The sequence below is a fragment of the Papilio machaon genome, chromosome 9 (assembly GCF_912999745.1).
Source record: "Papilio machaon chromosome 9, ilPapMach1.1, whole genome shotgun sequence".
In the NCBI taxonomy this organism is placed as follows: Eukaryota; Metazoa; Arthropoda; class Insecta; order Lepidoptera; family Papilionidae; genus Papilio; species Papilio machaon.
In genome coordinates this window covers 8,608,671-8,621,512 of record NC_059994.1, presented here as the reverse complement: position 1 = coordinate 8,621,512, position 12,842 = coordinate 8,608,671, and the positions used below count along the sequence as shown (strand labels likewise).

The 12,842-nt window shown below is 36.0% G+C and overlaps 2 protein-coding genes across 3 annotated transcripts; both read left to right on the top strand.

Annotated features, from left to right (window-relative positions):
- The first annotated feature begins 12 nt into the window (after positions 1–12).
- LOC106709775 (histone H2A.V) lies at positions 13–2,412 on the top strand. The gene is made up of 5 exons (XM_014501656.2): positions 13–142; positions 286–363; positions 548–661; positions 1,263–1,462; positions 2,068–2,412. Exons 1-4 carry the CDS (start codon positions 140–142, stop codon positions 1,455–1,457), a joined length of 390 nt encoding a protein of 129 aa, XP_014357142.1. The 5' UTR covers positions 13–139; the 3' UTR covers positions 1,458–1,462; positions 2,068–2,412.
- A 1,173-nt stretch (positions 2,413–3,585) lies between these two features.
- Positions 3,586–10,690, top strand: LOC106709876 (splicing factor 1). 2 transcript variants are annotated; one of them, XM_014501791.2, is made up of 16 exons: positions 3,586–3,962; positions 4,122–4,235; positions 4,346–4,478; positions 5,492–5,678; positions 5,857–6,003; positions 6,993–7,068; positions 8,133–8,285; positions 8,472–8,578; positions 8,822–8,988; positions 9,120–9,278; positions 9,482–9,607; positions 9,698–9,842; positions 10,032–10,124; positions 10,208–10,314; positions 10,396–10,453; positions 10,546–10,690. In XM_014501791.2, exons 1-16 carry the CDS (start codon positions 3,763–3,765, stop codon positions 10,650–10,652), a joined length of 2,079 nt encoding a protein of 692 aa, XP_014357277.2. In that variant the 5' UTR covers positions 3,586–3,762; the 3' UTR covers positions 10,653–10,690. The 2 variants fall into 2 exon arrangements, with proteins under 2 accessions (XP_014357277.2, XP_014357269.2); XM_014501783.2 differs by having other exon boundaries at positions 5,477–5,678.
- Positions 10,691–12,842: the final 2,152 nt, after the last annotated feature.

The following is a 12,842-nucleotide window of genomic DNA, read 5'->3' as shown; positions in this document are numbered from 1 at the left end:
GCAATTGGCCAACCTCCTTGTTGCCGCCAGTGGCGCGGCGCGACGCTGCCATCTTTGTATCAATCTTGTCGATTTAGCTTGGCGCCTTTCCTGTATAGGTTGTTCACTGTAGTGGTAATAGTGTGTTACACGTTTCAAAATGGTGAGTTTTACAAGATTTTGTGAAAGCTGGTTATTGTGATTGTGATTTTACTATGTATTTCGAAGGATCATCATGTGATTTACATCCTGGCAAAGTTTCAGCTTCGTAGGACAAAAATTAATAGGTTTTTTCACGATTTTTAGGCTGGTGGTAAAGCGGGTAAAGATTCAGGCAAAGCCAAGGCTAAAGCAGTATCTCGATCGGCTAGGGCAGGACTGCAGGTATGTTAATATGTCTTCTTTAATTATTTCATGATTTTTCATGGGTATAAATACATTTATGTCATTCTAAATCGGAATTTCATAAAATTGAATAATACGTATGACCTCTTCAGTATGGCGGCGGCCAAGATTGTCAAAGGGAAATAATCAATGAATGTTTAGAAATAAATGACTCATTTTTCAGTTCCCTGTGGGAAGAATACATAGACATCTTAAAAATAGGACAACAAGCCACGGCCGTGTTGGTGCTACGGCCGCAGTATATTCAGCGGCTATTCTGGAATATCTAACTGCCGAGGTAAGCAAGCGACGCCTTGTCAATATGGCGTCGGTCCGTAGGGCAATTAGAATATAAAATTACTAGCGATTTCTAGAATATCTTTTATCTATTTACATTTTTCTGGCTTCAGATATTTAATTTCTATTATAATATTTACATCATTTGTTTACTAGTGTGGATGACAGCTACTATTGAAGTATACAGGTTTTGGCGGGAAAATAATTATTAATTATTTTGCATTTTAGCACAAAAATAATGAATTTAATAATTCGGTAAATCATTTTAAAGAAATAATATGTGCAATATGTATAATTTTATATGAAAATAGAAATCAAAACATAGTTAAAATTTCTTATTCATACGAATTGGCGTTAGAAACAGTTATTACAGTTATTAGAAATAATAAACGGCTTGTAAGTTTACTGATAAATTTGCGGTGCGTTGGAATCGTACTACTTTTATAATTTTGCTTGAAGTTGAAATTTAAGTTTGAAGTTACAATTTAAATGGTAGTTACTTTTTTGTTCTGCATCAATGTTAATTTCTACAAGGATATTTTCTTCAAATAGATTTCTTAAGTACATACATAATATTTTAAATCCACATTATGCTTTTTCAGGTACTGGAATTAGCAGGAAATGCATCAAAAGATCTCAAAGTAAAACGTATCACACCCCGGCATTTGCAGTTAGCTATTAGAGGAGATGAAGAACTGGACAGTCTAATCAAAGCCACCATTGCGGGAGGCGGTGTCATACCTCACATACACAAATCCCTTATTGGCAAAAAAGGTGGCCCTGGCGCTCCAGTTTAACTGAAGTAAGTCACCTTGATCATTTATGTTGGCCTGTATTGATTGAATCAAATCTTTAAAAAATTATTATTAGAAGAATATTGCTGTCAATTTTAGAACTTTTGTATAAAGCCTCATGTAAAAATATCATGATTCAAATATTTGTGTAAGTGTAAATCAAAACAGTTTTTATTGTAGGTATGTATTTGTTTGCCTTATATCAAACTCTGCCTTAGATTTTGGATTTATTTATTATTGTCTGATTGTTACTTAAAAAGTTAATACCCTTTTCTGTCTTATTTGCAAAAAGTTTCTTAAATTTAATTTTTGTTTCAATATACTATATTTATTTAATATATATATATTTAATTTCTAATTACTCCTTAATGCTGTAATTTTTTTGGTATTGATACAAGTACATATTTATAAATACTGCTAATGAATTAACGATTCCATTAAACAGACTAGAATTAATAATTAAAATACTTATTTTACATTTGTGGTTAAAATAAGTGTCTGTAAACTTTATTATAGTTTTTTATATGAGTATTTACATAATTGTACAAAAATTGTCCACATATAAATTGGTGTATTCCATTTTTGTTTGTATAATATGATTTTCTGTTTGTAGGTACGTGTGAAGATCAGAGTTGCATTTGACCGTGGATAAGTTTTCAGCATTGTATAATTCATCGCCCATCAGTAAACATAGTTTTCTATAAAGGTAGTGATGTGGACAAGTGGAGTGACATCATAAAACTGTCTGTCAGGACTAAACATAGATAGTAAGACCTAGGAAATATTTTAATGTTAAGGAGATTTAAAAATATAAATGTATTAGAATAAGTTTTTAAATTTTTGGTTCAACAATAAGATATGTTTATTTTGCTGGAACATTTGAGGCGGTACAACAAGCATTAACACTGCTCGTCCTCCGCAGCCCAATGCTGCAGCAATATGAGTAAATTTACTACTATATAAATACTGATAGCAATTGTATTAAGTTTGTATGCTGTTACATTTAGTATTTTGTATTTTGATTTGTAATTGACAAATTGCTAAATGCAATTTCTTTTTTTTTTTTTTCATTATATTGTTCAAAATTGTAATTTTGGTATGATTGAACTGTTATAAGGTTTAAGAAGTGTATTTTGATCTTTAAAATATATTGAAGAAGCACTGATGTTTGTTTATTCATACTATTTGTTTCATTTTAACCTCTTTATCAGCTATTAGCTTTTAGAATCAGCTATTAGAAAACCAAAAATGTTAGAAATAAACAGCTTATTTATAGATCCGAGCGTCTCCAGGGCAATACAATGCAGAAAAGCGAGGGTTAGTTGTACAATTAAACTACGCGCTACTTCAATAGTTCGAAAAAAGTCTAATCTTTTTACTTTAACTTGCTTTATTTATTTGGGTCAAAATTAGTAATTTCAATTACACTCGCTTCCTATTCATACATTGATCTGATACAATGTTATGGAGGAAAAACACTGATGTTTATCTTACTAATATTATATGCAAATGTTTAGATGGATGTTGGAAGGTATCTCCGGAACGGCATAATGGATCTTGATGAAATTTGGCACAGATGTAGAACATAGTCTGAAATAACACATGAGCTATTATGATTTAATTCCGCACGGACGGAGTCGCGAGAGACAGTTGTATATAACGTTAAAGTAATTTATCCACGTTGTATTAAATTCGATTCAGTCTAGCTATGTGTGTAGTTATGAAAAATATAAGTTAAATTTTACATAAGCATGCGTTGTTGGTAAACAACAGTGGGACGAAAATTTTCAAGGAGTATTTGCAATTACCCTCAATGGGTATTTTAGTTTAATATTCAACAGGTAAATAAAATTATAAGTATATTCTAGGTCTTAGGTAATTATGTACATACTAGACAAGTATATAATCAAAGGAACATTATCGGAATTCGACAAGTAACATATGCCATAAAATAAAAAAACGTAATAAATAGATTGTTTTGTTTTTCATTCATAATCATACTATAATAGTTCAGTTGATTTTGTCTAACTTTTGAAATATTACATTTTTAAATTAAAAAAAAATTATTGTGTATCTGTGGAGGTTACTTTCGTTCGATTATTGTATTATCTGTGCTTAATCTCCATTTTGTTGATATCGCAAGCGTGTCGTTTTGTGGCTTTAAAAACTTAATATTGTCTAAATAGTTAGTTGGCTGTTTGTCGTAGTAATTCTATAGACATTTATATCACTGATGAGAGCTTAGCTTCTAAATTTTTAACAAAACTTTCGTGTACCGTGTAAATAAGTGCTCAATATTAGTAACAAAATGAGTTCAAGACATCGGGACCGCAGTCGGTCTCGGGATCGGGATCGCCATAAGGATCGTGAAAAGAATAGGGATCGGGACCGGAATAGGGAGCGTGACCGCGACCGCGAACGTGACAAGGATCGCGATCGTGACAGGGACCGCAACCGCGACCGTGACAGAGATCGTGACAGGGATAGAGACCGACACAGATCGAAAAGGTAAAATCTTGGTCACAGTTTCCACTTTTTACTATATTTCTATTTTGAGGGGATGCTACTGCAGTCCAGAAGACTCATCTCAGATTTAATATTCATCTTAATTGTGGTATAAATCAATTTCCATTATGGCAATATTATCAATGAAATAAAATGTTTTAGGGACAAAGAGAGGGAGCGCAGTCGCAGCAGGGAGCGTCACAAGGAGAAGAGGCGCTCAAGCCGCAGCGGCTCACGGTCCAGGAGTCGCAGCCGTGGCAGGAAGTCCAAAGACAGGTATACCCCACAATACAATTTATACTTTTACAGTGTTATTATGTTAGCTGTTGTTCTAAACAAAGTAAATGTTACAATATGTCATTACAACATTGTAACATATTGTTTAGGGATGGCACAATAGCTCTGCTAGACCAGATGGTGGGCACAACCACAAAGGCAACCTCACGGCAGGTGACCACCAATGGCTCCATCAACCCTGCCACACAGGCTGCCATACTCGCAGCCGCTGCTGTTGCACAGGTATAACTAATTTGTTAATTTAATTTATTTACTAATAATTTCTAGCATCTATTGATTATGTGGTGGGATTGATTAAGATACTTTAATTGAGTTGAAATAAGAGATAAACTGTTGCCTGTTAAATGATTGCCGACACACATTACTGCAACAAAATTGTTAAAAAAATAATAGGTTTTAAGAAAGTGGTGCTAAAGAAAGAATGTTGCCATGAATGGACATACCTTTCTTATACTTATATAAAAATACTGATAAGATAATATGATTGAATGTAAATGTTTTGTCAGTGTGAACACGGTTATGTGATGATAGTTATAACAAGTGCTATTTAAATAGTAAGTATTTATTCAGTTATTTTAGTACTTAACAGAATCAATGTTGCCATCAAATAATAAATCAACAATTGATAATTGAGCTCTGGAATTATTTTTTAGTTTTAAACAAATTATTTCAAATTATGGTTCAATTGTTGGTTACATTTTTAGTTATCAACATCATCATTTAGTCATTTAGCCTAGTTGAAAATGCTAAATATAATGTTTTATAGCTTTTAAACTATTATATACTAAATTGCTATGTAGTATTCATCATCTTCCTGACCTTATCCCAATTACATGGTTCAGTTGTCACTTCCTTCTTGATCATGTCACATTTTACATGATCCATGCTTCTCTTCCTAGGCCTACCCTATCGGTGTACCCCTCCACACTTATGTAGTATTCATTTTAAACTGTCATAAAAACTATCACATTTTGTTTAAATAATAACTTTCATGTGAAATATGTTAGTCAATGTTGCTTGCCACATTTTATGTTTTTAAATGGGTCACCACTTTAAGTTTTTGCTACAGTTGCAACTGTTATAGTCAAAGATGAAGCAATTGCTAAAAGATTTGATAAGTAAATGTGAAGACAATGTGAAGCTGTAAGTGGTGGCCCTACATGAGATCAGATAAGATCAGTAGTGACGTGTGCGCGTGTGCGCGGCGCTTGGGTTAACAGACATTTGTGGCGCAGCGGCGCATGGCGGCGCCCGTGCAGCCCGCCGCCGCCGCCGCCGCCGCGCTCTCCGCAGCCTCCGCCATCCCGCCGCCCACCTCGGTGCAGCAGAAGCTGGAGCAGCTGCAGGCGCGCACCGAGTCCAGATACCGCAGCGACAAGCGCGACGACTACCACCCCGATGACGACAAGGACGACGGACAGGGTCAGCACATCACATCAAAAATGCTCAGTTGTTACTTTTTTGATCAAACTTTTATTTTTTTCGTAACACAATTTATATGGCTGGTTATTTATTTTCTTTAAAACATTTTATTTTGACAGATATATGTCACTTCAGACTATATGAATATAATTATTATATTTTTGATGTTTGTATGTAGGCCCGCCCGGGGAGACGGCGGCGGAGAGACGCGCGCGGCGGCGGCGCACGCGCTGGATGGGCTCGGAGCATGACAAGACGTTCATCCCCGGTCTGCCCACAGTGCTGCCCTCCACACTGACACGCGAGCAGGAGGAGCAGTACCTACGTGAGTACACTTCATGCCACCTCTCTGACACCCACCCACAAGAACCCCAAATGAAGATAACCTCATACCTACTCGAAGGTATAAATGGATTTGGAAAACCCCCACATCTGTTTATACTTTCATGTTTAAAAAATATTGCTCTTTTCTATTAATTGATGTATTTTGATAAAGTATGTCAAATAATAGAAATATATGTAAATAATACGAGATGTACAAAATATGTTTCAAAGTAATAAACTCTTTGAAACAGTATTTTAATATATCTGTATTGTTAAACAAATTCTACTTCAATATTATTTCTAAATTACAGTTTTTTTTTTAATTATAACTGTGTATTATTTTGTGTAATGAAATAATCTCTTTATTTAGGTTATGTTTATTTATCATCAGCAAATTATTTATTAGTTATTATGTTGTGAGGAATTTTTAATAGTTATAATTATAATAATTAATATTTTAATGTTTTTAATGAAGTTTAATAATTTGTTTTTATCATTTCATTTGATCATAATAATTAATAAATTTCAGGTTTAATTAAACAATACTTACAGAGTTTTAATTACGATTATTATGTTCGAGATCAGCTCAATCCAAGCAACCGAACGTTTCGTCTTCGCAAATTGATTTCTTCTATTATAAAAGCTTTAGTAATATTTGAATTCGAAAAAAAATATAATGGCATCTGTAGATTTATTTGACTATTTCTTTGTCACATCTGAGTTTTTTAGTCTCCTTAATTGGTCAATTCTGAAGAAACAAATTTGTGAAAAGAATTAAAATTAATCTGATTAGTGTTAGGTTAAATTTGACTTACCTCATTTTATTTCAGCTTTAATATGAATATGATATATTTATTATGTATATATGTATTAGGTAAGTTTTGTTGTAGGACATGTAGGGTACATAGAGATAGTGTTAGGGGTGTAGTGTTGTGCGGCGACGTATCTAATGTGTGTGTGTGGCCGCGCGGCTAACCGGTTGCCTTGCAGTGCAGCTGCAGATCGAGGAGGTGTCCCGCAAGCTGCGCTCCGGCGACCTCGGCATCCCCGCAAACGTCGAAGAGAGGTTCGCCCCTTGCACCTATACCACCCACCACCCGCTACCACCCACCAACAACCACCAACAACCACCAACAACCACAGAAACACCACTGAACATCCACTGAGTATAGACAATTATCATTTTATATTTTACCTATACGATTCAAATCAACTGCAGATTGATTTAGATTTTTTTTTTACCTTAATTTACCATAATTTTTGATAGTAATAATATTGAATCCGTAGTTGCAGGATCGACGGCCGTCGTTGATTTAATATACAAAAAAATCAATTAATTAAATAATTCAATTGAATTGCCTACTAATGAATGTGCAGTTTTCATTTTGCAGGTAATACATTGACCGCCATTTTATGAAATATATACAAATCGGTCTAATCAGTAATAATATGTAATTAAAAACTTTTTTCAGCTGAACAAGTTTAATCTATTATTTTCAGCGCTAATAAATATTCAAATTTCAGGTTAATAATAATAATAATGATAATTTTTTTCTCAGGGCTTTATTATATACGCTTAGTTAGGTCTATCTTAGGTTTATCGGTGCACTCTATCATTATTTTTTAATGGCTTTTACGTTTCATTAATTTTTTAATGATTATAATAAAGTTTGATAGTCGTGAGTATGTAATGTTACAGTGGAGTGGTTTACTATTCGAATTTAATTTTATTTTTGGCAGAATAATTTTTACTTTTGGTCCAAACTTATTTCAATATTCTAAAAAATATTAAGTATAATTATTTTTCTTTGATCTCAATTATATTAAAATTGCAGTAAATTCACAAAAGCATAATATATAACGTTTGCAATCACAAACTTAGTGGACATTTTTAAAATGTTCTTTGTTTGTCATAGGATTAGCTAATAGAGTTTTGCCATTAATTTGACTGGAACTAGCATATATTTTATTTATAGTATTAGTATAGACATATTGAAGACATTCAACTCGATTTATTTCAAGAAATATAACACATTTATGACATAAGAAAATGAGTCGAGTTGTATGTGGTCAATTTGGGAATAGATGTGTGATGCTGTGGATGTATGGTGAAGATGTGTCGTGTTGCAGGTCACCGTCTCCGGAGCCGATCTACTCGACTGACGGCAAGCGGCTGAACACCCGCGAGTACCGCACTCGCCGCAAGCTGGAGGAGGAGCGCCACCGGCTTGTGCAGCGCATGCACCAGATCAACCCCGAGTTCAAACCCCCGCCAGATTACAAGTAAGTCACCTTACAAATTGTTATTATAAGTTATTCAATCTTAAAATGACAATTTCATAGTCAATGTATGTATGAATTTTGTATAGATTTTTATCGTAGAATTTATAACAGGAATGTTAATATAGTTATAACGAATAGCTGTTCTTATTGTCTTCTGTGTTGTATAAATGTGATCATATGTCTCAGGCCGCCCATCATCCGTGTGCATGACAAGGTGATGATCCCGCAGGAGGAGCACCCCGACATCAACTTCGTCGGTCTGCTCATTGGACCTCGCGGGAACACGCTTAAAGGTACAACATTTTATTATAAACTAGCTTTTACCTGCGACTCCGTCCGCGCGGAATAAAAAATAGAAAACGGGGTAAAAATTATTATATGTCCTTTTCCTGGTTCTAAGCTACCTGCCCACCAATTTTCAGTCAAATCAGATCGACCGATCTTGAGTTATAAATAGTGTAACTAACACGACTTTCTTTTATATATATAGATATAGATGTTGATTAGCTTTGTGTAACTTTTAATTAATATTTCAGCAATGGAGAAGGAGACGGGCGCCAAGATAATAATCCGCGGCAAGGGGTCGGTGAAGGAGGGCAAAGTGGGTCGCAAGGACGGGCAGCCGTTGCCCGGCGAGGACGAGCCGCTGCACGCCTACATCACCGCAACCAACGCCGACTGCGTCAAGAAGGCCGTCGAGAAGGTACGTCTCATATTGTTACTTTTGTGGTATATATTCCATTAAAAAAATCACAAAACGTTCTTGTTGTAGTAAGTAGATAAGGAATTAATAAAAATATTTGAAATGATGAGTACAGTGTATGTGTGTTGCAGATAAAGGAGGTGATCCGTCAGGGTGTGGAGGTGCCGGAGGGTCAGAACGACCTGCGGCGCATGCAGCTGCGCGAGCTGGCCCAGCTCAACGGCACGCTGCGGGAGAACGACGGCCCGCGCTGCGCCAACTGCACCGCCACCGATCACAAGACATGGATGGTAACTGCACTTACAGCAACTATATTTTTTTACTATTTTTATTCCATTAATGTTTTTTTTCTACTGCGCGCGGCGTCGCTTAACCGGCCAGTTTGACATTCTTGGCAGTTTACAAACTCTTCCGTGCAACCATGGAGGTTCGATGACTGTCAATACTGGTTACATGAATTTGTGTTTAAATGTGCTGCATGTTGCGTTCGCAGTGTCCGGACAAGCCTAACGTGACGAACAGTATCGTGTGCTCGTCGTGCGGCGGCGCCGGACACATCGCGCGCGACTGCCGCGCCAAGCGTCCCGGACAGGGCCAGCTGCTGCACCACGCCAACAAGGTACATATTATTTATACTTCTACTTACACGCTGAATTACATTATGATTAATTTGAGAGAAATCTGATTGTTTTTGTGACATTTTGTTCAGGCTAAGATCGACGAGGAGTACATGTCGCTAATGGCTGAGCTGGGCGAGGCGCCGCCAGGAGGCGCAGGCAGCGGTCTGGGCGCCCCGAGACGTGGCGGACTCGGACTCTTCCAGAACTCGCAGGCGCCCAGAGCCATCATGCCCGGTCAGATATTTTACATCGTATAGTGTCCTGAATATCTTCGTAGTTAGTATGTTTTGATAACTATGCTGAAGAATTAATTCCTTCAGGAACACTTGAGCGAGTTAAAAAAATGGAACACTTGAGCGAGTTAAAAAAATAAATTTCTTATTTGTAGTATTGCTTACCCATTGCTTCTTTATTTTGTTGCAGCGAATTTACCCGCTTCTCTGCCCCCGCCGCCCGGCGCCTTCCCCCCACCGCCTCCTCCGCATGTGCAACCCGGACAGCCCGCACCCTGGCTAGGTAAGGAAAAAAAAAACAAAAACGTACAAGCCTTTTAAGATTCTGGTTATAATTGGTTATTTATAACTGTTGTGTGATTGCAGCGGGTGTTGCCAACAACCAGCCGCCGCCGCCGGGCAGTGCGCCGCTGCCGGCATTCCCCCCACCGCCGCCGCCCACACCACGACATCCTCACCAGATGCAGATGCAGGTATGCACAACTACACAACACCTTATTGTACAAAACTTAATTGCAGGCAATTGTAAATATAATTTGTTTTTGTATTTGCAGGGCGACAACCAGATGGGTGGACCCAACATGCCGGGCGGACCTATGCCCCCGCCCCCAGGTAATTAGTACAGTTTTTATGTTCTCAAATTTAATGGTAAAACTATAAATAGAATATTGAATTGTATTAAAGTGTGTATGGTTGTGTTGCAGGTATGATGGGTATGGCGTGGCGCGGTCCTTTCGGCCCGCCCTGGGCGCCCCCGCCGCCCGCCTTCCTGGCGCCACCGCCTCCACCTCCGCCCGCCTCCTCCTGCTAGCCCCCCACCCTCCGCACCCTCCGCACCCTCCGCACCCTCCGCACCCTCCGCACCCCCCGCACCCTCCGCCGCGGACACAACGTTAAATGATGTAACTATTTGTCTTGTATGAAGACGAAAGAACGGATATATAATTATTATGAATTTCAGATTTCAGACTATGATTATGTTTTACAAATTAAGTGGAATGTGAATTTTGGGTTTGCTATATTTATAAGGTGGAAATTTGAGTGTTTTTATAATTTCTCGTATTATATGGACGTTATTGTAATGTCCATTTGGTTAGTTGTCCAGAATAAGTAAAGGTAACATTTTTATAAAGGTAAATTGGACGGAGATAAATAAATTTATACATTCAGTGTGTATTAGAAATAAAAACAAATTTAGTATAAAAATAATTTAATACATCACATATTTTGTAATTCGATATTTAAAATAAAAATGGCGTGTTGTCAGGAAAGCAATAATTGCAACGAATGGTGTTTTAATGTGCTGTAGTTATTGTAGTATATCATTAGAATATACTGGAATTAAGTAACAAATATCTTTGTTTACTATGTGAATGAAATCCTACCATTTTGGTAGTTTATAATATTGTATTTCATAATATGTAAGGTCAGTAATAGGTTAATAGACTAAAGAATACAAAATGACCATAGAATTGTTAATAAAATAAATAAAACCTTGATTTTTTATTAAATTAGATAAAAGAACGGGAATTTAATTATCTTTGCTGTGACTAAAAAATAGAAGATTGACTTTTCTTACACAATAGGGAATTTAAACTTAATAATTTTGCACAATTTATCAATTTAAATATACAAGTATGTATTACATGATTTCCTTGTGTTTTACTGATAAATGGCTGTGTGTTTCAGTGGACCTAGCACGAATATCTGTGACACATCATCGTATCGTTATAGATAAAATTAGTAATCGGACGTAAAGTACATCAAAAATATCGTAAAAATTTTGACATAATTGAAGATGTAAATACGAAGGCGATTGTCACAAATATTCGTGCTAAGTACTAAGTACGGACTTAAAAAAATGTCACATTTGTATAAATGATAAACATGTTATAATTTTTGTTTTAATATATTTTGAAATTCATTCTTTGTTGTTTTATTTATTATCACCTGCAAAATCCTTACTAATATTATAAATGCGAAAGTAACTCTGTCTGTCTGTCTCGCTTTCACGCCAAAACTACTGAACCGATTTAAATAAAATTTGATACACAGATAGTCTAGAGCCCGAGGAAGGACATAGGCTACATTGTAACGCGAAAAAAGGGTTGTAAGGGGTTGAAAGTACCCCCACTGGTGGTAATTTGTATGGAAGTATCGTCATTTTAACAGTTAGAAGCTTGAAATTTCTTTCTAAGTCTGCTCATTTGATATAAATAAATATGAAAATCAATTTTTGTAAAAATTTTACCCTTAAATTTGTTTAGGAGTATATGATGATTGCGTAAATATTTTGTAAGTTTAATATGTTTTGTTGTAATTTTTATAAGTTTAAGTAAAATACCTTAACAACAACAACTAAATTCACGCCCATAACCCAGAGGGGTAGGCAGAGATCAAGCACCTACATTTGGCGCAGTCCTGGTACACCTCTCTCTATGTCTACATCCATACATCAACGCATAGCACTTCGGTTAAGTTAAAAGTAATAAGCCTTAAAAATGCTATCCGAAAACAGCATTTTACGCAGACGAAGTCGCGGGCACAGCTAGTAGTATATAATAAAAGAACTCACCTACAGTTGTTTTTCTTAGGTCGGATTCGATTAAAATGGAGTAAGCGAGATACAAATTCTGTTCTAAGTTTGAAGCTAATTTTTAATTTTGTACCAACAACTAACCTATACATTCACATTGACATTTCACTGTATTATCCTACAAATTTGAATTGTTACAGCATTTCATGTCACGTTAGAATAAACAATTGCATATGGATTTTTGTAGGTTTATACATTCGTTCATTCTTCGTTCTTTTTTAAGCTATGGGATAAAAATACAGAGACAGCTTATTCCGCAAGTACGTTATTCCGTAAATTTAATACGGAAATGAAAATATTCAATGACTAAAATTATCGTAAAACTATTATCGTATCGTACTGTAACAATCGTGTTTGGTAGAATCCACAGTTAAGTACTTGGACCAAACAAGAACATACTTTGCT

Coding starts and splice junctions, on each gene's coding strand:
- LOC106709775 (XM_014501656.2), top strand. Junction 364..547: donor CGGCTAGGGCAGGACTGCAG/GTATGTTAATAT, acceptor CTCATTTTTCAG/TTCCCTGTGGGAAGAATACA. Junction 662..1,262: donor TGGAATATCTAACTGCCGAG/GTAAGCAAGCGA, acceptor ATGCTTTTTCAG/GTACTGGAATTAGCAGGAAA.
- LOC106709876 (XM_014501783.2), top strand. CDS start 3,763: ATGAGTTCAAGACATCGGGACCGCAGTCGGTCTCGGGATCGGGATCGC. Junction 4,236..4,345: donor GGCAGGAAGTCCAAAGACAG/GTATACCCCACA, acceptor CATATTGTTTAG/GGATGGCACAATAGCTCTGC. Junction 7,069..8,132: donor CCCGCAAACGTCGAAGAGAG/GTTCGCCCCTTG, acceptor GTCGTGTTGCAG/GTCACCGTCTCCGGAGCCGA.